We start from the raw sequence: 27,013 nt of genomic DNA on the forward strand, positions 1-27,013 counted from the left end.
TTGGTAAGTTGCACTGAGAAAGCAATAGCATTCCGATACATAAACATACGATTGTCGTGTAACTTGACGCGCCTTCCAGCCGACAAAGTTTATCGTTGTGCAAGAGTGAAACGGACACGATACAATTCATACACGCACACACATTGACCAAAATTCAACGTTGCGTGTACGATTCGAATCCAAATGTTGTATGAAGTGAGAATGTGTCGGGCTCCAGAAGTGTAAGACAACAGCCGAAGACGGAGCAGCACCACCAAAGCAGAACATACAACCAATGAGTGTGTGTGTGTATCTGTGTGTGCTTGTGTAAGTGTTGATCTATGTATACGCTCGATTATTTGGTACGTTCATGAATTTTGTATTTTTTCGTATTCAATATGGCGAAAGCAGTGTTTGACGTTGGGTGTGTGTGATTTATTGCGCTGCGTTTTTCATGTAATTAAGTATAGTGCTAAATTTTGTGTTTTTCTTCATTTCAACAAATTTTTTTTCTCTGCATTTACAATTTGTATTCATTATGTAAAAAAAAGATCAATTTGCGGCACTTTTTTCATAAACGATTCCAAGTTTAAGTGTTTACTTTGAATTCGAACATATTTCATTTTTTAAGAGACGCAAAGCAAAACCAGCTAAAAAAAAGAATCCACATCAAAAAAGTGTTGATCCAATCCAGTGTAGATGCTATCATCGACCCAATTGAATGTGAGAAAAAAAGAAAAAAAGAATAACTGGGTGTAAACGGGAATTGGGCAAAGTGAAAAAATATATGCAATTTTCATATTATTTTAAGTATTTTATTTCGTGCGTGAGTGATATTTAAAATTGAAGAAAGAAAAAAAGTTTGTTACACATGCGATAATTGGATGAGAAAGAATAATTTCATTGTTGCCAAACAGAAATTTACTCAAAATAAGGCGAAACACGAAAAAAACCCGTTTAAATAATTAACACGCGAAAAATCATAAAACAATCAATAACACAATGGTAGTGCAGCAGATCGAAATGAAACCATTCATGCAAATTGTTTGAAACAAAAGGGCGAGATGTTAGAGTAAGTGACGTTTTTTCTGCTACCCCATAGCAAACAAACAAAAATTATTAAATAGTCTTGTTCTCATTTCAATTGCGCTCCGTTTGCATTCAATTAGTTCAAGTAGCTCGTACATTAGCTGCAAGCTATTGATCAAATGATTTTTTCAATGAATTTCATTCCGATGCATGGGAAATGTATGTAGTATGTGCAATTATTTTGATAATAATTAAACACAAGAGTTAGAAAAATACAAACGAAAAGAGTGACAGAGAAAAAAACAGGGTGTAACACGCATACCGTTGCAGTACGCATACACATTCCGTCGGAGAGTCGCTCGTCACATATATATGATTATTTTAGCTGTGATGACTGGAATGCGATGAGTGTGTGCGGTGCGCGTAAGAAGGAAAGTGAATTTAAAATCAACTCGTCAAATTGTTGTACTCACCGAGTGAGTTGACTTTGGCGAGTGATTGTGTGTGAAGTGAGAGAGCCCTTTTTTTTAACCAAATGGGGCCACGCAATTTCAATGTCGATGTGCGTACCTATACGTATATACACTGTACACGCACTTACGTATTAAAAGTACGTCTAAGCTGGTTCTAGCTGTGCGAATATTATCTCAATTTATTTCACGTGCATACCGAAATAGATACCAAATGTATACACAATCGATTGTGATAAACATAACAAAATTCATTCATTCATCCATGACATTTGTTTATTCATGCATCCATACCATGTGATTGACAAAAATCGATTAAACGCCATATATCTTTTGCGTTGTTGGACTTTAAATTTATACGAAATAAATATTTGTACAATTCGTTTTGAGTTTATTTTTCCGGTGGCCATTGTCATTGTAAGTAAATGTGTACACAAAAGAATGTGAAAAATTCATTGATGCGACGAGAAAAGAAAACAAAGGAAAATGCAAATAACTCTTCATCTTTTATTATCATAGTTGATGGATTTATTTGCATGAAAACTAAATAATTCTTTGGTAATTGTCGCTTCACAACTTAAAAGTGTACGGAAAATGGGCCTTTTCATGTTGAAACCAGAAAAAAGAGCGCAGAGAAAATGCTTATGACATGAATTTCTGTATTATCTGTGGTTGCCATTGTATACGCATTCGTTCCAATACCAAAATGTGGAAAATGGCAGCGGGGAGAACGAGAGATGGCAACTCAACCAATAACAAAAGCAAGTACTGTTGCGATACAGGCACAATGATTCCTTTGGAAATTAGGTCGCTGCGCTCGGTAATAATGTTAAGCCATCAAAGAGCATCCATCCACTTTTTTCTCTTACTCTCTCCCTATCGGGTGTATCAACTTCATTCGTATACTATGACAATACATAACACAGTATGTATATAGCATGCCACAATAAGCAATTCGTTTGTCTCTGCACGTAGCGTTTTCCTATCAAGCGCCACTTATGCCTCCTGCGCGGATGCGGTTGCTTACGTTTTTTAAATTTTGTTCAACGGATGCCTGTCGAATAATCATTTTAATGGGATTCTTCATGGTTCGAAGTATATGTGATCGATATGAATGGGTCTGATAAAATGAATGGCACATCTCAATGTGATATATCAAACATTTAAAAATTGATTGATTTTAATGTTTTATGTGCATAATACTCAGCGATTACCGACGATAATTTATCGTACTAAAGGTGAATTTGAAAAGAGTTAAGAGGCTATATTCTCCATCGATTAATCCGTCGGTTCAGTCGGTTTAGCAAAAAAAAAAAACTTCGAGTGGTTTAGAATTGAATTCTGAAGGGTGCATTTGCATATTTTTATCATCCTCATTGATGTTCGGTATACAAGTGGAAATTTTTCTGAAGAAAATTTATGGGTTTAAGGTGTGTCCTCCGGCGATATTTTTGCATCATGAAAAAAATAGTGTCTATTTTCAATGTATTTGTTTTCATTAAAATGCTAATTCGAATTAGATCTATACAATGCCATCCACTTGCAATTTACGGACATTTTACAACATACATACATTAAAATAATGGCAGTTAATGTTTGCCAACCAGAGTTGCGGTTCAATGAAGAAAAACCCAATCTACTGGATAATTAGTGAATCAATCGAGTAATTGTGTTGCTATTTTTAATCAAAAATATTACAGCATTGCTTGTTGTTTATTCATATTTTTCTAAGTGACCATGGAAAAAATTGGTTATTCTATTAAAAAAAATAATGTATTACGTAAATGGTCGATGTGTCGATCAAAATGAGGCGCACCTGGATATTACGTATGTTTTTTTCCGTTCATTTTCTCTACCGTTACCGCTCATCGATCGATACGGAAAAATGATGTCGTTTCATTTGGAGTTCCGGTTGTTCGATAACATTCGTAGCTGTTTATTTTATCATGCGCTTTCATGCACTTATGAAATGAATTGGCAAAAATGTCGCTGAACTCAGTCATAAATTCAACCAAATATGGATTAGAGCCATAGAAAATGGTATATAATGTGGACAGCATTTTGTATCGCAAAAATGGCAAATCAAATGAGAATAGAGAAGAGAAGAAATGCACAAACGTCAAATAACTAAATATGGATGTGGTTTAAGTGTGAGGCTTATGCCCCGTTAAGATAACACAGTCAATGCATTTTGGCCTCGATGCACAGCACACATCCATTCACATCGCAGTGACAACACAATTTTATTACACAATTTAAGCTGGAGATTGTGTCGATCCTTACCGGCACTTGAATTCAACGTCGAACGAACACAATATTTTTTTGTTGTTTTTGTGTCCAATAAAATCCGAGTCTATCAAAAGCCATAGATAACGTCATTGCCCGCAGTGTCAACAATAAATTTGATTTCGAAGACACCGAGCATTCACGCGATTGCAGCGTTTTTATATGTGAAAAATTTATTTCACATTGTGGTTTGGGATTGCACTCGACGAATATGGAGCGCACAAATAATGGTTCAATCATGTCGCATTCAGGAGTTGAAATTACTGTCAGTAAAAATAGTCATTGAAAAAAACACATAAGTTGAACATGTTTGTCTTGCTGATAGACGTGATTTGATTTGTTTTTTTTTTTATCTTATCAAGAGGCCGACTGAAATTCATTTTATCATCCAAAGCGAACATGAAAAAAATGTAATTCAATAAAGAAATGGCTATGTTCAAGAGGCTTTGGCCTCTTTCTGTTTCGAACCGTCTTCAGATAAAATATTTTTTTTGTTTCTATTTCTGCTTGATTCTATCGATTTTTTATTATAATTTTTTTTACCAATGCTTAATTCATATCAGTACCGGTTTACCCACTCAACCGCATGCCTTCGAAACCGTTTTACAAATGATCGAAACGATTTTATTCATTTGAACTGTGCGCTCTTCTACATTTATCGGCGTGTGTTCGTATTCGCTATAAATCAGGTGTGACCCCAAATCAATTTAAAATGACATGACATTTGATTTATTCTCAATAATCCGGATTTTAATTTAAAAAAATCATACAGTTTATTAAGTCAATTAATGGATGTGTACGATTGCAATTTCCAAAATTGAATTGAATGCCAGTTTCATAAAAGATATGATAATATTGACGACAAAATCCAATTAATGCCGGAAATTTGTTTTCAAAGAACAAAAGATTTATGTGGTATGGTATTGTTGTTGGGATTTAGAAACGTAGGTTGTCAGCAGACAATATTAATCACAATCATAATCATCGTCGTCGTTCACAGCACAAACCACAGCCAATTTACTGTCGTACAGATGTATTACATATGCGGCGACATGGAATATCAACTACATGTATTTGGATGTATTATAACGATATGCCAAAAATATATTCAGTTTTGTTCATTAGAAAAAGCCAGCTGTGTCGCACATTTATTGCGACAATGACGACGAGAACGACGAAAACGGTGAATACAATACTCGACGTTGAAACTTCTATAGATTATTATCTACCAAATATAAACGAGTTTTTCATATTTTTAAGCTCATCACATTTTGTCATTTGCGAGGCAAATTGATCACGCGATGAAAATGAATAACAACAATCACCGCAACAAAGACGATGGAAATGGATAGAGAGAGAAAGAGAGAATAAAAAGAACAATGTGAAATGCCATAAATTCTTTTAAGTCCAACCCACGATACACACACGTTACGACTTTCTTTAGTCACAAATTCTTCACACTTGAATCTCGTCTACGATGATGATGATGCACGCGAACCTTTTAATTTACTCTGAGCACACACACACGCTGAATAGACATTGTATGCGCATTTCTAAACAAATCCACTGCCACAGTGTTTACGTAATTTTGTTATTTTCCACAGAAACTAAAGCCTAATATATCGACTAAGCAAATCATTAAAACATTTAACGGTTCATGTTGTTTATCTGGCTTTCTAGCACTCTCCAGCCAGCTTATATTGGATCTTTTCAATCTTAAATCAACTGAAAATTTGTTCATGTTATGTTTGACTTTCTCGAAATGCAAACAAGCATTGGATTTGTTTTTTTTTTTTTTTTTTTTTTTTGTTAGAAAATCATGTGCCTCCACGAAAATGCTTATCCTGTAAATAAAATCGAATATCCGAATAGAATTAACGCTGTCAGAATCTCATTTCAGTATATGCGTGCGCGCCTGCGAAGTCAATCTTACCAACACGTGTGTGAATTCATTATTATAGCATTTTATATCGGTGCACTGCATTCAGCACGGAATTTATCTCTGTGTGCACAATGACATGTGTTTATAGTTAGGAATGCATTCAAGCGATGAGAGATGCAAGTCACAAAAAAAATACGAAACAAAAAACGCAGTATTTTAAACGATGCTTTTAAGTTAAAATTTATGCTCACATCCTTTTGCGCTGAGATTGAGTTTTAATGTTGTTTATTTTTATTTTCATTTTTACAGATGACTTCAACGATTCGGTGTAAACTAGTAAATACGACAAACAGTTTCATTCGACGTCGACGAAAAACTTGAAGTTCATTTTAATTGAGCAGTGATTTAAATTGGCGATTCCGACCTTTTAGCACAGCACTACCCTCATTAAACCATTAAATAGTCACGAAACATTTTATTTGTTTTCGCCAATCAACGACAAACGACCGTATAAAAAACGAAAAAAAATGGCACCATCACAAGCGTCGACATCGGGAAATCGAATGACTCATTCGCTCAGCACACCATCCGGCGTGGATGGTTCGGCGTCCACAGTGAGTCGTGGCTCGAAAAAATTAGCCATACGCGTACAAATGCTCGATGATTCAGTCACTTTGTTCCAAGTGCAGGTAATTTTATTTGTAGTTTTACTTTTTATTATGATGACGATGATTGTGCTCATTCATTCCATTCCATTGAGCACACCCATTTCCTTTAAGTTGATTTAATTTAATTGGTTGCAACATATCCAAGCAGTATAAATAAATTCATGCAAATTTAATCAACTTGAATGCATTTTGCATATTTCCAGGCCAAAGCGCTGGGAAAAGTTTTATTCGAACAAGTTTGCCGACAGCTCAACTTACTCGAAGAGGATTATTTTGGTCTAGAATATCAAGAAACTACGTCAAATGTTAAAGTAAGTAAACGTTGACATATTTGGTTGATTTTCAAAGAAAAATTTCCATTTTCGTATGAATAATTAATGGTTTTTGGTTTTGAACATTTTCAGTATTGGTTGGATCTAGAAAAACCAATAAATCGACAAGTTGGCCTATCGCTCGTTGAACCCATGCTTAAATTTTGCGTTAAATTTTACACACCCGATCCTGTGCAGTTAGAAGAAGAATTTACACGGTAAATTATATCGAACAATGCTTTAAAAAAGTTTTCTCTTCAATTTTTTTTTTTTTTTCAAACTTTTACCACAGATTTTTGTTTTGCTTACAAATCAAACGAGACTTAGCTGATAATACATTACAATGTAACGATAATACAGCTGCCTTAATGGCCAGTTACATAGTTCAAGGTGAGTTCTATTTTTAAAACGGTTTCTCGTTTTCATTTGCCCTCGAGCGCATTTTAATATTGGATATTGTTATATTTCATTGTAATAGCATCGTGTGGCGATTATGTAGCCGAAGATTATCCGGATCACACATATTTGTCATCGTATCGCTTTGTACCGCATCAGGATGCGGCAATGCAACGACGAATTATGGAAAATCACAAAAAGCATGTGTAAGTGATGGCCGCAATTTGAATGAACCTTTAAGTGGCATGGCCACTGTAATATTATCAGAGTGATTGATTGAAATTTTTATTTTCCTCCAATAACATGCAGAGGTCAAACGCCAGCTGAAGCCGATTTGAATCTATTGGAAACAGCACGACGCTGTGAATTGTATGGCATGAGAATGCATCCAGCCAAAGACATTGAGGGTGTGCCACTCAATTTGTCGGTTGCCCACATGGGAATTGCTGTATTTCAAGGCATCACACGAATCAACACATTCTCTTGGGCAAAAATACGAAAAATTTCATTTAAACGAAAACGTTTTCTGGTCAAACTTCATCCTGAAGGCTATGTATGTTACATTTACATGTCTTTTTTTAGCTTTTCAAATTATCATATTTATTTATTTTTTTGGGTCTGACGTCACATTTGTATTTTCAGGGTTATTACAAAGATACGGTGGAGTTTTTCTTTGAAACACGAAACGAATGTAAAAACTTTTGGAAAAAATGTGTAGAAAATCATGGTTTCTTTCGTTGCACAATGGTGCAATCGACGCCCCGGCGAAAAGCACGCGTTTTATCACGTGGCAGTTCGTTTCGGTAAATATTTTCATTTTCATACTATCAATCAGATGAAATGTTTGTTCCGTTCTGATTTTTTTTTTGTTTTTATGTTACGACCCACAGATACAGCGGAAGAACGCAAAAACAAATTGTGGAATTCGTGCGTGAAAATTATGTCAAGCGACAAGCATTTCAAAGGTGAGTGAATTGCACTTGATTTTTGTTGGTCTTTCTCTCGGTCGAAATGACGAGCTACATTTGCACGTGTTCGCATTTCATTTCGATTTTATTTTGTTAATCGATGTCTATTATATGCATAATATATATATTTCCGAATTCTTTTCAAGTTTATTTTTTTTTTGTTTGGTTTATGTTTTGATTGATTCGTCTTCGGTTTCGTTATGAGTTTTGTTTTGCTGCTTCAATTCTATTCACATATTCTATTTTAATATCATTGTTTCCATTTTAAAATTCTACGTGTTCTTTATATGTTTAAATATGATATTAGATTTACCGATGTTTCATGCATATACATTTATTTCTCATCTCAATTGATCAAGAGCACAAGCCAATTGTTATTGTTTCCTCCACTGGACTGAACGAAGATATACTAACTGTTTTAGTTTAGACATTTTTCCAATTAAATTGGACTTTTCGATCGCATGTCAAAACATAGTTTCATTTAGCATAAAAAAACATTCATTGCCATGATAGTTGTTTTTATTAACAAACAGAAAACTCTCTGTGTGTGTGTTCATGCTTTTATTCATTCAATTCTCGAATATTGCACATTTTGATAAATAAACACCATAAGGATAGCTTTAGGTGGAATTAGATGAGATAATGATGACAAACGCAGATGAAATATGATTTTTTTTTTGAACATTAGACGAGATCATGTATTTTAATCTCGTATTTGAGTGGGTAAAATTTGAAGTGAGAACAGTCAGCAAAGCACTTTCGATCTTATATGTACAACCTACCGTTAAGAAGTGATTGAGAAGTGTCTTCGGCAAAGTGCAAAATTTTGGCAAGACACTCTTCGGCTGTTTCTGATCAGGAAGTAACATATGTTCGAAAATGCTATTCCCACCTTCATTCTCAACGAATCATTTCATTTTTCTGTGCGTCATTTAGATAAATTACCATGAGCCATTCTATCATTTTCATCAAGAAAAATGTCTATGGGTCGATCAACGAAATCGGTTGCATAAGACGGTTGCTTCTAATAATGAGGTGCTTGTTATACTCAATGTAAATTAACGTTTAAAAAATTGCTTGTTAACTTCTTGTAAATAAGCACTGCGCCTATTACCTACCCCTACTGCTGGCACGCCTCTTTACAGTGCAAACACTTATTTCTATGAATGCGACATTCAAACACACTTCATTTCATTTCATATCTGTGATTTTACTTTCATTTTTCTCTGCTCCTGTGTTTTTTCTCTTAAAATCTGTTTTATTTAAATCTGTGTTTCTTTCTTTCAAAAACAAAACAAAATGCAACAAACAACTGAACTTTAAACAAAAACAATTCAATGTTTTCCGATTCGTGACTATCAAGTGCATGACAAATGCAGCAATTTATTTGCAACGTTATCAAAGTTTCATTGATTTTGATTCGGCAAAATAAAATTAGAAATGTTGTGCGAAATATTCTCCGAAAAATTTAAAGAACCGGTGCAATTTAATAACAGACCATTGATATAGATTCGTGTGTTCCAATTTGAAAATTATAAATGTTGTGTTCGTTCCGGCAGGTCTCAATCATTTCGTCAGGGACCACTTCAAGCTAGTAATCGAAGTCTGTCGCACAATTCGTGCAATGTGAATTCCAGCATTTCAGCACATCCTTTGCTCCCGATTGAGACTGGTTTGTACATTTTTATTTCAATTTTGTTTTTGTATTATTTGTTTTTTTATTCCTTTTTATTAAGTTGTATCATTTCAAATTTCTCCCTAATTTTTTGTGTTTACGTTTTTTTTTTTTGAGGGTTTTTCATTTCGGTTTATTTAAGCGATGTATAATTTTTGTAGCAAAAAAAGCAGTGAAGTGACACCGTATTCTGTCTACCAATTATGTACATGTGATTTAATTTTGATTCTATTTATATTCAACAGCGGAATGGGACTATCGCAATCCGAACAAAAATTCGATGACGCCTTCTCAGACGAAGAGGCAAGTGAATACACCGAGTCACCAACACGACAGTCGTACCGAACACACGCGGTCTCAAGTGAGTAGAAATTAAAACTCAAGTCTGTCACTCTAGTGCGTTACTAATGCGAAACATTGAACGAATGATTACAGGTCACAGCAGCCCAGGTGGAGATTTATCCGACGAAGACTTCTGCAGTAACAACGGAACACATGGATTCGAGTCACTCTGCATCTCCGGCAACCACATGGAACTCTCGCAAACAAAACAACAACAATATGCGCGAAATCGATCCGGTTCATGGACGTTCCGAAGGTAAATATTTATATAATTTTGCAAATTATTTTATTTTTTTTCTTCTATCAAAATCCACATTCATTTATTCATCTTCATTTCATATCATTTCGTTCATTTTCATATTTGAGTTCAAATTATGATTTCTACGCAACGACTGAAAATAATATGTATGTATGATTTTTTTAAATGATACAATTTCCATCGTTTGTTTATCGTTTTTCAATTATATGCTTGAGTTCAGTGATCAACGATGTTTATTTTTGGTATACCTTGTGTTCTGGTTTGTGTTTATAATTTGGTATTATAAATTAAACAACAACAATAAAAAAAAACCGAATTCATTACTCATGTTCAAAATCAATATTTTCACATTCATTCATTTGCCATGCGTGTGTCCATTGATGAAGATCCGAACCGCAACCGTTTTGCTCATGTGGTGTCGCAAGACACCTTGCCTCATCACAACCACAAATACACCTCGCCACCGCATATGAGCCAAGCTGTCGAAACGGATTCGGCGGGTATCATCCAACCGCAGCCGCTCCAGCCGGCGCACAATGTAACTGCTGTGCCCTCCGATCAATTGGATCGGAGGCACATCTATACCCAGCAACGGCATGCGGCGGAGAGTTCGCTCACAACACAATCCTCGCAAACAACCACCGCTTCGGTGGACATCCATACTACGGATCATACCATGGATCAGCCGCAAATCTCACATTGGCCACAAACCGACGCCAACAATGTTTGCAAACAAACCCATTATAGCAATACGTTTTTGATGTCTAAATCCGTCAGCACTGAAGAAACGCAATCGGATGACATCAGCAGCGGTCCCGATAATATTATTTACCAAGATATTAATGATTTATACCGAAATCGTAACGGTAGCAATAATAAACTAAATCCAACCAATAGCAGCAACTATACAAATTATAATCCAAATCAAGCACTAAACAATAATAATGCAATTGTTATGGCTGATTTATATGCGACAATTGATCGCAAAGCAAAAATGAAATCACGCGAAAATATGCAAAATGCTATAAACAACGACGATAAACGGCAACAATATAGCAACGAATATATTGATAAATCAAATCGAAATTATCCCGACCGTATTTATTCGTCGGCTTATGCAAACGAAATGATTCCCACACGAGATCCAATGCCAGCACCATATAATACGGGTGCTCGTCACAGTAGTGCCGGTTTAATGGGCGATATTGAAGGCAAAATTAAACGTAACTATGATCTATCCGCAATTGATTCAATTGAATCGTATGACAGTCATCAATACTCAAGCACCCATCATCGGTCGTTAAATAATTTAAGTAATAAAAATAATGCAAATAATGAAGCAATTGCATCACAAGGTGGTGCGGGTGGTGACCCAGGCTATAGCTCGTTGAAGAAAAATTCGTCTGAAAAACTGGAATATGAACTTTCACATTCGAATATTTACTCGTCGGTTCAATATAAATCAAACGGTGGCCAATCAACCACACTGCCCAGACACTTTCAATACAGCGATGAACGCGATGATAACGAAAATGTTGTCATCGACGATGGTTTGGTTGATAAGGATACATGGCTGCGTAGTAGCTCATGCAAAGATCTTTACGATGTGGTTGAGTATAAAGGTACACGAAATGCTTCCACCTGTACAAATCAACCCGAAAGTTTTGATCGTGAATTTTTGGCATTCAATCGCATTGATTCGCCAGTTACGCGTTATGATGATGCACTTCGTTCAGCGTACACTCCGAAAAAACCATCGATCGAAGGCAAAGAAGAATTTAATTCATTTTCAAAAGTTTATTCGTCAAGTTATCCGGGCACAACATACAATGCTCTCGATCAAACTCACAAACGCAACAGTCACAATCACATTGAATGTGCTGCATCCGATGACGAACTATCGCATGACAGTTATGAACTATTAGAAAAATCTGACATTGACGATGAAGACGAACGATTGTATAATGAAATGGTGTATAATGCACGAAAACGGCATTCGTATCAATGTGAAACGGCGCTGGCTTATGAAAAATCACAAACGATGAGAAAACCCTTGAATCTGTATCATCAACGCTCGTGTTCACTTGACTCGGGCAATTACATTCCGACCGATGACGAAAGCATCGGTTCAGATGTGGCCAATGAAATTCAACAAGGTGGTGCCTATGCACTCTTTCAACATTATGCCCAAACACATTACAATGGCTCCTATGGCCCGAGTAAATATCGAACCCATGTATTCGAAGATGAGAAATCTAAAAGTGCCGCAGATTTAATGAATGATAATGAATTTTTCCTACTTGAAGACGCTCGGTATTTGCCACGAGAAAAAATGTGCGTCAAATCCGATGGAAATTTCTATAAGCAAATCAAAGAAGCGATGCGAGCATCGAGTCAAGACTCCAAAATTGACTACTATTACGATGATGACAATGAAGATTATAATAAACATTCACTGAAAAGTAATGATTCAAGTAAAAAATCACGAGACAGTGTTTATCATACGGATAGTAAAAAATCGCGTGAGACAACATCAAAAAGTAAAACATCGTTGATTGGATCGGGTTCGGGTGGTTTTAATACATCATCTCGTGCATCGAGTCAAGATTCAAAAGAATCGCTCGACGATGGTAATATTATCGATTTGACATGTGGCATGGCCAGTTCAAAAAACTACGAAATGCCAAAAACAACGAGCAAAAAAATTCAACAATTTACAAATCGTCGAATGAGCAGTGAGCGCACATCAAGCGTTGAATCAAAAAGTGAATATTATATTGCGGCTGGAGAATTGAACGAAGAGGAAATTCAACATTTGTCACATGAAAATCTACTTAAAGAACTTGCTTCGTCCAAGCATTCGTATTACGACAACGAAATCACCTATTCATCGACATTCCCAAGTAGTAATAAGAGTAATTTTAATTGTAATGGTAAGCGTAGCACAACCACTAGTGCTTCAACGCCAACCACTCACGTTCATTCGATTAGCTTACAAAATGTCGAAACTGATCCAAACGCCAGAACGAATGCATCGTATGCAAATACACCGACAAGCGGATCAATTAAATCCGCAAACGATAAACCGATTGCCATGATTATTGCCGAACAACAGAAAAAATTGTCAACGGAATTGAGCGAGGAATATCGACGTAGTTCGGCCGATAATATTTTTAGCTTTGATAAAGATAAAATTCAATCGTTAACTGGAAGTATTGAATCACCTCCACCACCGATGGTTCCAACGTCGGTACAGTATACGGAAAAATCCAAGAAAAGCCCCGAATATCCATTGACTCCAGAACTGATGTCTGAATTTGATAAACAAGTTATCGAATCACCGCATTTAATTTGTAGCACCAAAAGTAGTCGATTAGAAGAATTAATAGCAAAAACACACTTTGAAGAATATAATCCACGTGCTGATAGTAATATTGCGAAAACAAGTACCTCCCTTTATCACCCACATGCAACTGTTGAACGCACCAAAAGTGATCCCAACTCGCTTGCAAATCGATCACGGTTAATATCCAATTCACGGCGACATGTGCTTATGCATCAAAAATCGATTGATCTAACACCGGCCGATACAAGCGACGAAGAGTATTTCTATAAGCAAATTCCAAGCGCACCGCCGGTTGTGTGTAAATCAAATTTTAAGGGAATGTTTAATGCCAATCATCCTTGTGATTTGCCGAATACCGATTTCACAAAGGGATTCCTGCGCAACTATGAACAAAAACATTTGCCACTTTTGAAAGATGATATTCCCTATATTTTACACAAAAGAAATGTAATGAACGGCACCGCACCATCACCAAAGCAAAAAGTTAAATCACCAAAATCACCAAAGTCGCCAAAGTCTCCGAAATCACCAAAAAACAAAGACAAAAAAGGAGACAATGATAAAAAATCGGGCGATATTAAACCAGACATTTTACCCGATTTACTCGATAATTTGGCGAAAACTGATAAGGAATCGGGTTTTTTATTCACACAAAATATTGATTTGTCGGCCGTCGATCCAGTTACTTTGGAAATCGATAAAAGTCTGTCGCCAACCGTTGCTCCAATGAGTCCCAAAAGTCGAGACATTACCAAACGCATGGACCCCAAAATGATGGAAACTCTCAATCATAAATTGAGCCAAATCGAAAGTGATACAAGTTCAAAAACTGACAGTTTACATCGAATGCGCGGCTCTGGTGGCGCTGTATCCAAAATGAAAATTGATACGCAAAAAAATGATGCATCCGATATTAAATTAATTGGCGTAAAAAAGGAAATAAACCAAACAACGACGATAAAACGTATAATCAAATCACGTGTTTCGAAAGGTAAAGGAACCCGAACTGGTCCACGAAGAAGTAAAATTCGAATAACATCATTTTCATCGGACGATGAAAGCATTGATTCGGATGAAGTATTTGGTTCGGCTGAAGCGGTTCCATCACGTTTGGAATTTTCACCGCCACAATCACGAAAAGAGATTGAACCAATTTTAAGAATAGAGCATAGTAAAATAATGTCAGCGGCCTGGGGTCGTGGTCAAACGATGAGCTCAACTGAGGTCGAAGGTTCACCGCCACAGACGAGACGGCTAGCCGAATTGGAGAGTCGTTATCATGCGCATCCAAAAGATCCGGCTTATGTTAGCCAGAAAGAGTTGCGACGCATTTCCGAGCGATCGATATCGATTCCAAGCTCCGAAGACGATGCAATGCCACAGCCCAAGAATTTAGATGAGATCACCAGTCAAGGTTATCACTTCACCGAGAAAATACCATCGCCAATACTTGAAAGTTGTGAATTTCTCCATCGAACCGATGACGATGCGTACGAAACGTGTCAAGAAACAAAAGTCACATCCGATGTCGAATACACGTTAATCACATCGAAAGAGGTGCGAGCAACGAAAAAATCACGAACCAAACTAATTGAAGAATTTATCGATTCATCGATTGTTGTACGATCAAAGGGACATGCGCCCATTCTATTTGCACATGCTCGATTGAATTTGTCGGAAGGTTCGGCATTCGCGTCCCTGCAACGACAAATTGCAACCCAAGACTCACCAACAGCTGGCCGTCGTGCCAAGAGTCTTGACACACATGTTATTTCATTGAATAAATTGCCACCGATGAATGCATTTTCCACAAAAGACGATACCGTCGACGAAGAAGGTGAAATACTGGAAGAGAAACCATTGACTCCAAAACGAAGCACATTCAGTGCAAAATGTGGTTTAGATCCGAAGAAAATTGCAACCAAAAGTGATGTTACCTTTGACAATGAAGAAATGGAACTGCTGAACAATTTACAGTTCATTGAAAAAATCACGTTACAAGGTGTGAAAATAAAAGAAAAGAAAAAATCCAAAATGAAACTTCGCAGTGGTGATCATTTAATTCTTGATATTCCGCGCTATAAATTCGATCAATCGCCTTATAGTTCGGGTAACAGTTCGAATCGTACGTCACCCGGTGTGAGTCGTGCGAGTAGCATTGATAGTACCGGACGCGGCGGATTGAAAAAACATGCTTCTAAAAAATCGAAAGAGAAACTACTTCTACCACAAGATCCAAATCGTAAAACGAAAGACCATGCGAAAGACGATACAAAACGTAGCGATTCAAAAGAAAGGCCACGTTCGTTTGAAAAAGACTTTCCACGGCGATTGAGCAAAGAAAAAAGTCGTTCACAAGAAGAAAACGAATTGGATGCGGCCAAGCGTAAAGAACGTCAACAAAAACTATATGAATCGGCTGTAAAACAAACGATTCCAACACTGTTGAGCCCGGACAAAACAATTTTGCCCGCATTTCCAGTACCACCCGAAGATAAAATCTCTGTAACCACTGACGGCGATAATATTATCATTGACACGGAAATTCGTAGCAAAGCCAAAGATCATGTATTGATTGCAAAATCACCAAAGAAACTTGATTGTTCGTTGATAAAATTTAGTCGAAGTTTCGATGAGAATCGAAGTCAAGAAAAAATTGAAAAAGCCAATCGTAGTTTTGAAGATCGCAATAAATCGATGGACGAATCGGATCGTTCCGATAATGCAGAGGAAAAAGATAAAGACACAGATCATGCGCTGACCAAACAAAAAGTTGAAGGTCCGGTTGTTCATAAGCGTATCGATGAAAAATCTCTATCGCTGGAAAAGAGTAAAATTGCTCATCCACCGCCACAGTTTCTTGACATTGAAATAAAAACAAGAAGTTTAGATCGAACATTTGATCTGATCGATTCACTTACGCCAACACCAATTGTGGAGAAAAAACCGACGGTGCCGTCGTCAAAGAAGGGCGATGTCAAAAGTAAAACACAAGTGGTAAAACCAATACCAATTGAAGAGATGGACATGCAAGAGGTGATTGCCGAACGACGAAAATTAGAATTGCTAAAACGGCAATCGATGCCATCGGAAGAAAAGCCCAATAAAGACGTGCACAATGCCGAAGAAAAAATGGAAAGCGAAGAGGAGTCATTGACTTGGGTCAGTGAAATTCGGCCCGATGATGGTGTAGACGATGATGCTGTGGTGCCTCAATGGCATCACCGTATTCCGACTATTGAATGCGAAGAGCCATCGATCGAAGAACCGGATTACGATGAAGTGGCCGGCGATGAGAAACCAATACCACCCGTTCGAGTTCAATCGAAATTGAGCTACGAACGAAGTAAAAGTGATGAGTCTGGCTCATCATGGGTAACCATTGAGTGCGAAGAATTTATTGGCACCGATATTTCCGATAATACACCCACGAACATTGCCCATGATGTGCATGCCACGGTAAAGCAAAGCACTTTGGAAGATGTGAATAACGAGGAGCTCATACAAGCAAATGAATCGGGCAATGTAACACCGACGCCCGAAACAATTATGACGAAGCCAGATGTCACATTGGTAGCCGATGCAAAAATGAGAATTGATGAAAGGCGTAGCTTTTCGAAACAAAGTACAGATCGTTCGCGTAGCACTGACACTCAATCGTCCATTGAAAAAACAAATAATTTGCAATTAAATCGAGCCTCGTTGGACGATGAATCGAGTGTGAGTTGCTCGATTTCACGGCCACTTGGCATTTCACAATCAATCGATGCAAATGACGAAACAAAATGCACAGAATTACGCGAAAATATGCTTTTAAAATTGAAAAAAGATTCACAAGTTTCACCAAGCTCACCCGAAGATGGTCACGTTAAATCGCCAAGCCTTGAAAAGCAAAGTCCAATTGATTTGGGTTCGAGTACGGAACAGGATGCGATTGAAGAACGTATTTCAAAGCTATTGGCACGAAGCGATTCAAGCGGCAGTTCTGATTCGAATGGTAAAAAGAAAAGTTCAAAACATTTAGCGCCCGAACAAGAAATCGCTTCGGTGCATAAAAAACTGCATCGGCTCGATGAGAAAGGTGAATGTTCGAAAAAGTTGAAAGCACAAACGAATGAAGTGAAAGGAAGCGATAGCGATCAACGAAGTTCGTTGGAATCAAAATCGAGTGCCGAATCAAAGGGTTCGTTTGAAACGGAAAGTAGTAGTGGTTCAATGGGTGCAGCACAACGCCATGGTATTCTACAGCAAAAAGAACAACAATCGACTTTTAAAGCATTCAATGTTGAAAGTTCAGGTAGTTCCAGTTTAGACGATTGGATTGCAATGGAAGACGATCTGGGTCGTAGTAGTAGTAGTACCACAGATAAACGTAATTTGGACGAACAAAAAGAAAGCGATTCAAGCATTCAAGATGAGATAGTCGAAGTGACACCGAACTATGGTGCCAATTCAAGTGACATAATTCCATACAATTCGAATTTTACATTGAGTAGAACGCTGTCAAGAATTTCAGAACGAAGTACGGCTTCGGAAAAATCAAGTTGTGAGGAGGAGATTCGTAGCGGCGAAATGAGTCAAAATGACGCTGAAAGCATTCATGAAGAGTGTTCGATCATTTCGAGTGATCATCAAGCAAGCATCAGTTCTGATTCACGTAGTATCACAAATTTTGCTTATATTTCGGACGGTGATCGTCGAACATCGGCTGAAATGCCCGAAATTCCATGCGATTCACAATTGAGTGATCGTTTGGCCGATATTTATGGCATCGATGAAGCGACTGGTGTAAAAAACGGCCGCTTCTGCATTACAAACGTTGAAGAAGGTGCTGCACGGGCATGCGCCTCACGACGTGGACTAATTGGTTCAAATATTCCGCCGGCAACTGATAAACGCACTTTGGAATGTTTATCGAATGCGGGTAGCCAAGATTCAGAGGATTTTCCACTGCCTGATATTCCATACGATGATAGTTTGCCATCGCAACAAGACATAACGATTGAAACTCACATTCGAACGGTCGATCAGCCGATTCAAAAGCGTACATTGCCGCGTACATTTTGTTGGAAAACTTCCACTTCAATTCGATCACAAGATTCGGAAAATTGGCCATCGCCGCCAGATAGTGCTGAAATTGAAACGCCAGTTGTTGAAGAAATTTCCACATTTTTCACTGATGCGCCCGAAATTGCGTCTCAAGTTATGGTCGATTCATTCACAGACACAACCGTAACACCAACCACGGCCCATCCAAACGAAAGCGACAATGAAGATGATATTAGCCAAATGGCCGACATTTCCAAAGACAATTCACAAACGGAAAAAATTATCGAAACTCCAATCATAAGTCCAATTGTTGAACAAAGTCAACAAATTCCAACTTCCCCTGTCATCGGTGCTGGTGGCACTTCTTATTTGCCAAAATCATCGCCGGCAAAAGAATCCAAATGTTATGTTGATCCATATGAGCCACAAAGTTGCTTAAGTTCAGCATCATGTTTGAGACCATCGAATACATGTTGTAAAGGTCACAAGCATAATGTGGGCTTGATCAAAGAACAACTCGATACGGAGAAAGTGATTGTTTTGCAACCGACACGTTCCTCTCCGCCTCAAAGTGAAGTGATGGGCTTTGACGACGAACCATTTGTTGTTGATGATGTATTTAGTCCAGGCACCGTTGAAATGATTGTCTCTCCGGATGACACAAAATTCGCTGAATATTTTAATCGTAAAATTTCACGCAGTTCCAACAATTCGGATACATCAAATGATGACATTCTTTCGAGCACCTTTGATCGCGATGAAATCACCGTGAAGCGTCGCAGTCTCGAAACCGAACAAGTGACAAAAAGTAGTAGTGGTTCATATAAAAAATGTAGTCATTCAAGTCATTCGGAAGAGGAGACAAGTTCATTTGGTACGGACTTAGATGGTACCGTTCGTATGGGTAAACCAATTAAATGTACACACAGTTCACATTCCGAAGACACTTCAATTGGTTTGAGTATATCTGAATGGAGTACGGGCACAAATACGGTGCGTCAATATGCCAATTTATCCGGTTCGGATAGTTTGTCGGCGGTATCAAATCATTCGGGGGGCATTAAAAGTGAATCGAAATCGAATCACACCAAATCGAGCATGAGTTCGCTCAATAAGTCGATTGAAAGTCTTGACGAGAAAAGTGTTGGCAGTTTTTCAAGTAGTAAAATTAAGAGATGCTTTAGCGGTGGCAGCAACAGCAATGACCCCATTAAATATGAACAATTTTTCTCAAGTTCTGACACCGATAAATTAACCGAATCGATTTCGGGCACACCAAAAAGCGACGATACTACAATGACCCTAACCGAAATTGCTCAGAGCATCACTGAATGGTCGACGAGCAGTAGTAAAACACTTGTCGCAACAATCTCACAACTTGATTCATCGAAAATGGCTTCGACCAGCGACAGTAATTCAAGCACATTAAAAAGTAATGGCGACTCAATTCGAACGGCACCGATGAAATCGACCGGTGGAATTGAATACATTCAATTGAAACAACATCGTCAAATATCGTCAAAAGAAGAGGAAAACGGTAAAAAATCACCGCCAAAATCGACCGAACGACCGGTTAAGATTCCACCGCGAATTGTTGACATGCAAGAAAAGAAACCACAATTTAAAGGCACCTTTGAGGAATCGTCACCGATAACGGTGTCGGGCAAACGACGATCACTTGAACTCATGTCAAAACGGTATCAAAGTCAAGACATTGTGTCCGAAAGTGATCAATTCGTTGAGAAATTGTACGGTCATGATGAAAAATTAACGGAACGATATCAAAGTCAGGAGTTCCAACAATTGCATTCGATGAAAACGCCGTCAACACTTTGTGCGATTGATGAAGGTGCAAAACAAATGGATGACGAACGTATGAGCCCCTACGATAAACCATTAACTAAATATCACAGTTACGATGATAAGACATTGTCGAAGACTCAAATTCGTGATTATAAAACGGCATTGAAGGTGCGTCAAAGTAATTCATTTCATGAACACATGTTGACCCTGCCACCGAGTCAATCAGAGTGTTCGCAAATTATTGAAGAAGAGGGTGGCCAAAGCTCTTCGACCACCGTTACATCGCAATTAAGCGGTGAAACGAGTACCGAAAATTCATCTCCAATGCCAACACGGCCCGATAAACTGATCAAATGTTCGCCATACTATTCGAGCAGCTTGAGCTCCGATTCACCGCCAATTCAAGCAATTCAAAAGCCACCGCGTAAAATGTCGTTAACCCGCTTGAAGAATCCATCAAGTGGCAATGAAACAGACAGTTCTGTCGATTTTCGACAACAAGATCCAAAACTTCGCACGAAAGGTATGCGAAAAAAGCGACAAATTGCAAATGTAAAACGAATTAAAGTGCCAACTTCACCTGTAATCGAACATGAAAGTTCGGCTGAAAGTTCCGATATTTCAAAAGAACAAACCTATTCGCATGAATATTACGAAGAAGTTGACGATGACTACTACGAACAAACCGACATTGAATCAAAACATTCGGGACCATATCCGTCAACGTCAAAATCGACCAAATTCGAAAGTCTTGATATGTCTCATGATCTCGTTGATGAGATGGGCTTTCCAAAATACGATCGCCTCAGTCACATAACGAATCCACTTTATAAACCACAAATAACACCGAAACCAACAATCGCACCAAATCCGACTGGACAATCGAACAATTTTGGCACACAACCACCCGAAAAACCAGCACGCAACCAAAAGAAACGACCCATTAAACGGGAAGATTCAATAAATACGGGTTCAACGTATGAGTGCGATACACCGCCCAAAACAAGCATACGAACACAAAATTATTCACAACACGACGAACCAAAATCCGAAACTCAATCGAGCATATCGGATAATATTTACTATTCGAGCGAAGAAAGTAATAGTTTGCAAATGTCATCGACAACCGCCCGCACTGTGGTGCGTTTGTCGAATATTGAATACGAAACATTACAGAATATTCCCGACTGTGGATCCGACGCAGAGGGCTCCGAATTTTTCGATTTAAATGAAACGGTCGTGCCGCCGCCAATGTTTTTGGGCGGTGACGAATCCGAATTAAGTGACGAGCAGTAAATCCTATATGTCCCTTCTTTCATTTAGTAAACGCATTGGAATAAACTTTTGTTCTATATAGAAAAGAAACGGAGAAGATGAAAAAGGAAATCAAAAGAAAGTATAGAAATGTTTATATGATAAAGGCAATCAAAATTATGTTTAACAGTTTTACACAAGTTCGAATACACACACAATGTGAATGTTTTTGACAATTCAGATTATTTTATTCTCAGTTATTTTGAGCACAAGCATTATGTGCCAAATAAAATATAAACCGATACTGTGATTTTCTATCCAAGTCCGATTTTGTTGAAAACAAGATAATCGCCAAAAAAGTATACTTTTAATCAAAATAGCACCGTTAGAATCACACCCTATTAATTCCCTTACTGGAAACTTTTTTTCATTTATAAATTGTACCTATGGATGAGTAATAATGATGAGTTGCCAAACTCTTGTTTAGCCAATTTAAAAAAAAGTGGCCTCTGAATGCCAAAATCAAATAATATAATATATTCAATCCCCAGTACAGATGATAGCAACACAAAAAGTGAGAGGATTATAATAAAACCAGAAATAAAAAATATTTAGAGAATGTCATATATGTTCTAATCGTCAACGGAAATTGTGCCAAATATTTATATATATATATATATAAAAAGGAATGATATTGTCATACAAATAAAAAGAATGGCTCTAAACGATAACAATTAACAGGAAAATACTGAAAATATACTATTTGTTTTCTAATAGCTTTAAAACACCCCTCAGACACTTTTTATTTCCATTTATTTGATTCACAAAATCTAAAGAAAATTACATTCATTGAAGAACAATAACAAAAATCCAAAAAAAATATCTATTTGTTAATCGATTAATTTTTCAAACAAAATACAAAACCATTTAGTTATTGGTATTCAATTACACAATTTTAGCGAATCGGTAATGTGAAATGTTACGAAATGAATGTGTCAGATTTAGAAGAAAAACAATAATAAAAATCGAGTTTTTTTTCCAAAAATCACTATACTGATCGAATGGCGGAAAAATCGAATCAGATAAAACTGAATATGAGTGTCTGTTAGAGAAAATCGTTACGTTTTCAAAGGTTTTTATGTGTTAAATATATAAATATATTTAATGATCAAATTATTGAATTAAAATCTACCAAAAAAGTAAATGTTGTGTGCGTTTTTCCCGTAAGATGGTTGTTTTAAATCGATTTACGTTTCTCCATAGAATTTAAGCGATTAGCGAAATATTTTTTGTTTTGATTTTCTCTCGTTCTACTATTTGATAATACGGAGAAAATCTTGAAACTGAAAAAGATATTTATATTTGATCGATTGAAAGTAAAGTGCAGAACCACATTTATTTTGGAAGAAATACGATATGGTCGTATAAATTAACGAGGATTTGAATAATTGGTTGAACAAAATTTTTTGTGATGTATGTGGCAAAACTGTATTTACTATGGGCATTTTTCAACAACAAAAAAATCAAAATATTTCTTTAGCTAATTTATTTCCAGACATTAGGTTTGAGCTATGGATATAGCGGCTGCTAATTCATAGCCGCTATTCATAGGCGCTATTTATCTCATTTTAATGCATTTATGCATATTGTGCGTTATTTTCTACATCTCTCTCGTACTCACATTCAAATGTACAAAAGAATAGTAGGCTATGATATTCCTCCTCGGTGTTACACACAGCACACGAATTAAATAGCGCCTATGAATAGCACCTCTAAAATAGCAGCCGCTATATGCATAGCTCGAGCCTAATGTCTGGATCTTTTGAAAAGTGAATACTTATAATATTATAATAACCGATTGAGTTCAATTCCAAAAATTATTTATCATCAAACTCACTACCCTCACAATATTAGCATTTTGATAAGCAAATGCAATCAAACACTTTCAATAAAGACGAAATTTCAGCAATTTTGCAAAAACACCACGAAACCTTGGCACAAAGAAATCCTACAACAATCGACAAAAGTTGAGCGAAAATGTAATGATGTGACAATGATAAAGATTGCAAACAAATTTTGTGTCCAATATATTTGCACTTTTATTCCAAAAAAATAAATAAATACAATTAAAATACAACACCCACACTCAATCTCAAACAATCAAATAACCACAATAAATTCACGATGGGTTGATGAATGCGAAGCATTTAATGCTCCGAATAAATTTATGTACGCAAAATGAAGTAAATAAATAAAAATATATTAGAAAAATTTATTCCACCAAATTTGAAATGACTTTCTATCGCATGCATTCAAACCGAATGTTCAAATTCAGTTTTTTATCGATATTTTTATATAGTTATTTTTTTGTTTGAATATATGAAATTTCGTTTTGAATATACTTCGATTTTTTTTTTGGGTTAAATTTTTTTAATTTAACTTAAAATGCATGAATTGACAATGAGGTCACCAGGGTGATTCTGTAATGATATTTGTATGAAACTATGCATATCTCATGCACTCGGATACAAAAACCATTCCACAATCGTTTCTAAATTTAAATAGGGCGAATTGAGCGTAAGTAAGGAGTATTTCGAGAAAATGTATGATTTCCTTACAATTTATACTGTATGGTGAATAATTTTTCCGTTCGCTCTTCATTTCCGTAGAAATATTTCTTGTGTATTTCCGCATGAATCGTAGCAAATTCATAATTTGAACATTTTTCTTCAATTATTTTTTGTAACGAAGTGACATTTTTAGAGATATTTGTTAGAAAGTGAAATGAGTCAAAAGCAACAATAAATTAATCGAAAATTTCAATATTTATTTCAAAGATGTCGGTAGCAATTACGGAATCAATGGAAATGTTTCATTGAATCGTCAAGGTGAAATAGGATCGCCGCAGCATCGTTATGATTTGAGTATGGGATCAGATAAATCGTCATCGCTATCACGATCTGAGGGTGGTGTGTATGATGTGGTCCAAGCAGAAACAAGAATCACCAATAGTCATCCCGAAAACAATGGAAACATTTCCAACAACGAAACATATCCGATGAATGGCCATTCAACGCTTGACTCACGGGACAGTGATTCGTCAAAGAGAAGGGTAAGAAACGATACATTTTCATCGCTTTTTAATGACCAAATGAATCAAAAGTTAACTTTTGTTTTTCTTTCAGCTATCGCCGAACGAAAAGTCATATTTCTTGGCAAGAGAAATACTAATGACTGAACGAACGTATAAAAAAGATTTGGACATTTTAAACACATGGTTCCAAGATGAATTGCCACCCGAAAATGTTGAATCACTTCAACCGTTATTCCAATTGATTGAATCGATGAATCAACATCATGGTGTGTTCTTACGAGATCTTGAGCATCGTATTCTACTCTGGGAAAATCGAAATATGACTGACACACATCACATTGGAGACATCATGCTGAAAAGCATGGTTGTACTGCCTGTATACGAAGAATATTTGGAAAGTCATCGTGAGTTTTTGGAGCGTCTAAACGATTTATACGAAACAGATGATGCATTCCAGCAAATTTATCGCGAATTTGAACAGCAGAAAATATGCTATGTGCCCATTGCTACATTGGTGCTGAAACCATTACATCGTTTGCTACACTATCAACTCGTTTTGGAAAGTATGTAATTGGTTTTTTTTTTTTTAAATATGAAACTTGACTTTGGTTTGTTAAATAAATGACATTTATTTTCTCTGTTTAGAATTGTTGGAGTTTTATCCAGAAGAGCATCCCAGTAGTGCAGACTGTCAGGGAGCACTGGTTATGTTGTCACGAACCACCGAAAATGTACGGCAAAGTTTGGAAGAATCGGAGAATTTCCAGTTGTTATGCGAACTACAACGAGATTTGGGCGGATTTACACTATTGGTCAATAGTAATCGCATTTTCATTCGACAAGGATGCCTATTGAAACATTCCAAACGTGGTTTGCAGCAGAAAATTTTCTTTTTGGTATGTTTGACCATCATTGTTTCAATGTAAATTGTATTTTAATTTCAATATGAATTAATGGTTTCTTTGTAGTTCTCGGATGTACTTTTGTATGGTAGCAAATCGCCAGTCACTCAACAATTCAAAATTCTTGGCCATGTTCCACTTCGATCGTTGATTACGGAAAATGCCGAACACAATACATTCATCATTTATGGTGGACAAAAGGCAATAACTGTTAGCACTGGAACGACAGCTGAAAAAACATTGTGGTTGGCCGAATTATCCAAAGCATCGACTGAAATCAAATCAAAACCACATGTTCAACTCAATTTGGGAACACTGAAAAATTGCAGTAAGTGTCATTGTCATGCGATATATCTATATCGAATATATGAAATTGTAACAAATGTCAACTTTTCTGTAGGTTCATCTGAAGAAGGATTGGATTCGTGTGGTGCCCAATCATCACAAAAAGTACCATCGACAGCAACTGTACGAAGCAATAATGCAATACATGTGTGTTGGCATCGTGGAGCAACGGTTGGCCTTCGAGATTTTCTCATTTCATCCGAGAACCAATTGAGCGGCTATTTATTGCGAAAATTCAAAAATAGTTCAGGATGGCAAAAATTATGGGTCGTATTCACATCGTTTTGCTTGTTCTTTTATAAGAATTATCAAGATGAGTTTGCACTCGCCAGCCTGCCATTACTTGGGTAAGATACCAATAATTATTTAACTGTCTTCCGATGTGAAGTAATAATGTATTTTGATTGCATTTCATAGATATTCCGTTGGTCCACCCAGTTTCCAAGACACAATTCAAAAGGAATTTGTATTTAAGCTATCGTTTAAAAATCACGTGTACTTTTTCCGCGCTGATAGTCAACACACCTATAATCGCTGGATGCAAGTTCTCCGAAGTACGACACAAACGCAAGATTTCAAAAATACTCGCGGAACGCATTAATAATATGTATACAAGACAAAGACATGTTGGAGCCACGTTTTATACGATTTCGATCAAGTTATTTATTGTTTTATTTTCTGTTTAAACATCATGAATTCGATTAAATTGACTTGTATTCTTTTTTTTAGATTAGACATAGAATTCCATGTTTATTTGGACTGTTGGAATATATTTTTGATAAATTGAATGTTAGCATAAACAGTTTTTGAGCACGTTAATTAATTGACACGATTTAGATTTCTTTTTTTTGTCGAAACTCACCGAGTGAGTTGAAGATTAGATTATTATTTTTCTGTATAGATTTATATATGGACTTTTCAATATGAAAACAAAAAGATTATGAAAAATTGTTAA

General features: G+C 36.7%; 1 protein-coding gene across 3 annotated transcripts; it reads left to right on the forward strand.

Moving 5' to 3' along the window:
- LOC116341877 (FERM, ARHGEF and pleckstrin domain-containing protein 2) lies at nt 1–26,908 on the forward strand. 3 transcript variants are annotated; one of them, XR_004201207.1, is made up of 19 exons: nt 54–1,051; nt 5,956–6,335; nt 6,518–6,625; nt 6,719–6,843; nt 6,918–7,015; nt 7,104–7,227; nt 7,331–7,574; nt 7,664–7,824; nt 7,912–7,986; nt 9,549–9,661; nt 9,910–10,025; nt 10,100–10,262; nt 24,555–24,829; nt 24,903–25,374; nt 25,457–25,707; nt 25,780–26,041; nt 26,114–26,405; nt 26,476–26,716; nt 26,788–26,903. XR_004201207.1 is itself a non-coding variant. In XM_031769209.1 (18 exons), the coding sequence occupies exons 2-18, from the start codon at nt 6,174–6,176 to the stop codon at nt 26,657–26,659; spliced, it is 3,225 nt and encodes a 1,074-aa protein (XP_031625069.1). In that variant the 5' UTR covers nt 54–1,051; nt 5,956–6,173; the 3' UTR covers nt 26,660–26,908. The 3 variants fall into 3 exon arrangements, 2 of the variants coding, with proteins under 2 accessions (XP_031625068.1, XP_031625069.1); XM_031769209.1 differs by having other exon boundaries at nt 26,476–26,908; XM_031769208.1 differs by lacking the exons at nt 24,555–24,829; nt 24,903–25,374; nt 25,457–25,707; ... (2 more) ...; nt 26,476–26,716; nt 26,788–26,903 and adding an exon at nt 10,652–23,318 and having other exon boundaries at nt 1–1,051.
- The last annotated feature ends 105 nt before the right edge of the window (nt 26,909–27,013 follow it).

Source organism: Contarinia nasturtii, unplaced genomic scaffold (genome assembly GCF_009176525.2).
Source record: "Contarinia nasturtii isolate CC-2019 unplaced genomic scaffold, AAFC_CNas_1.1 Cnas_scaffold_810, whole genome shotgun sequence".
In the NCBI taxonomy this organism is placed as follows: Eukaryota; Metazoa; Arthropoda; class Insecta; order Diptera; family Cecidomyiidae; genus Contarinia; species Contarinia nasturtii.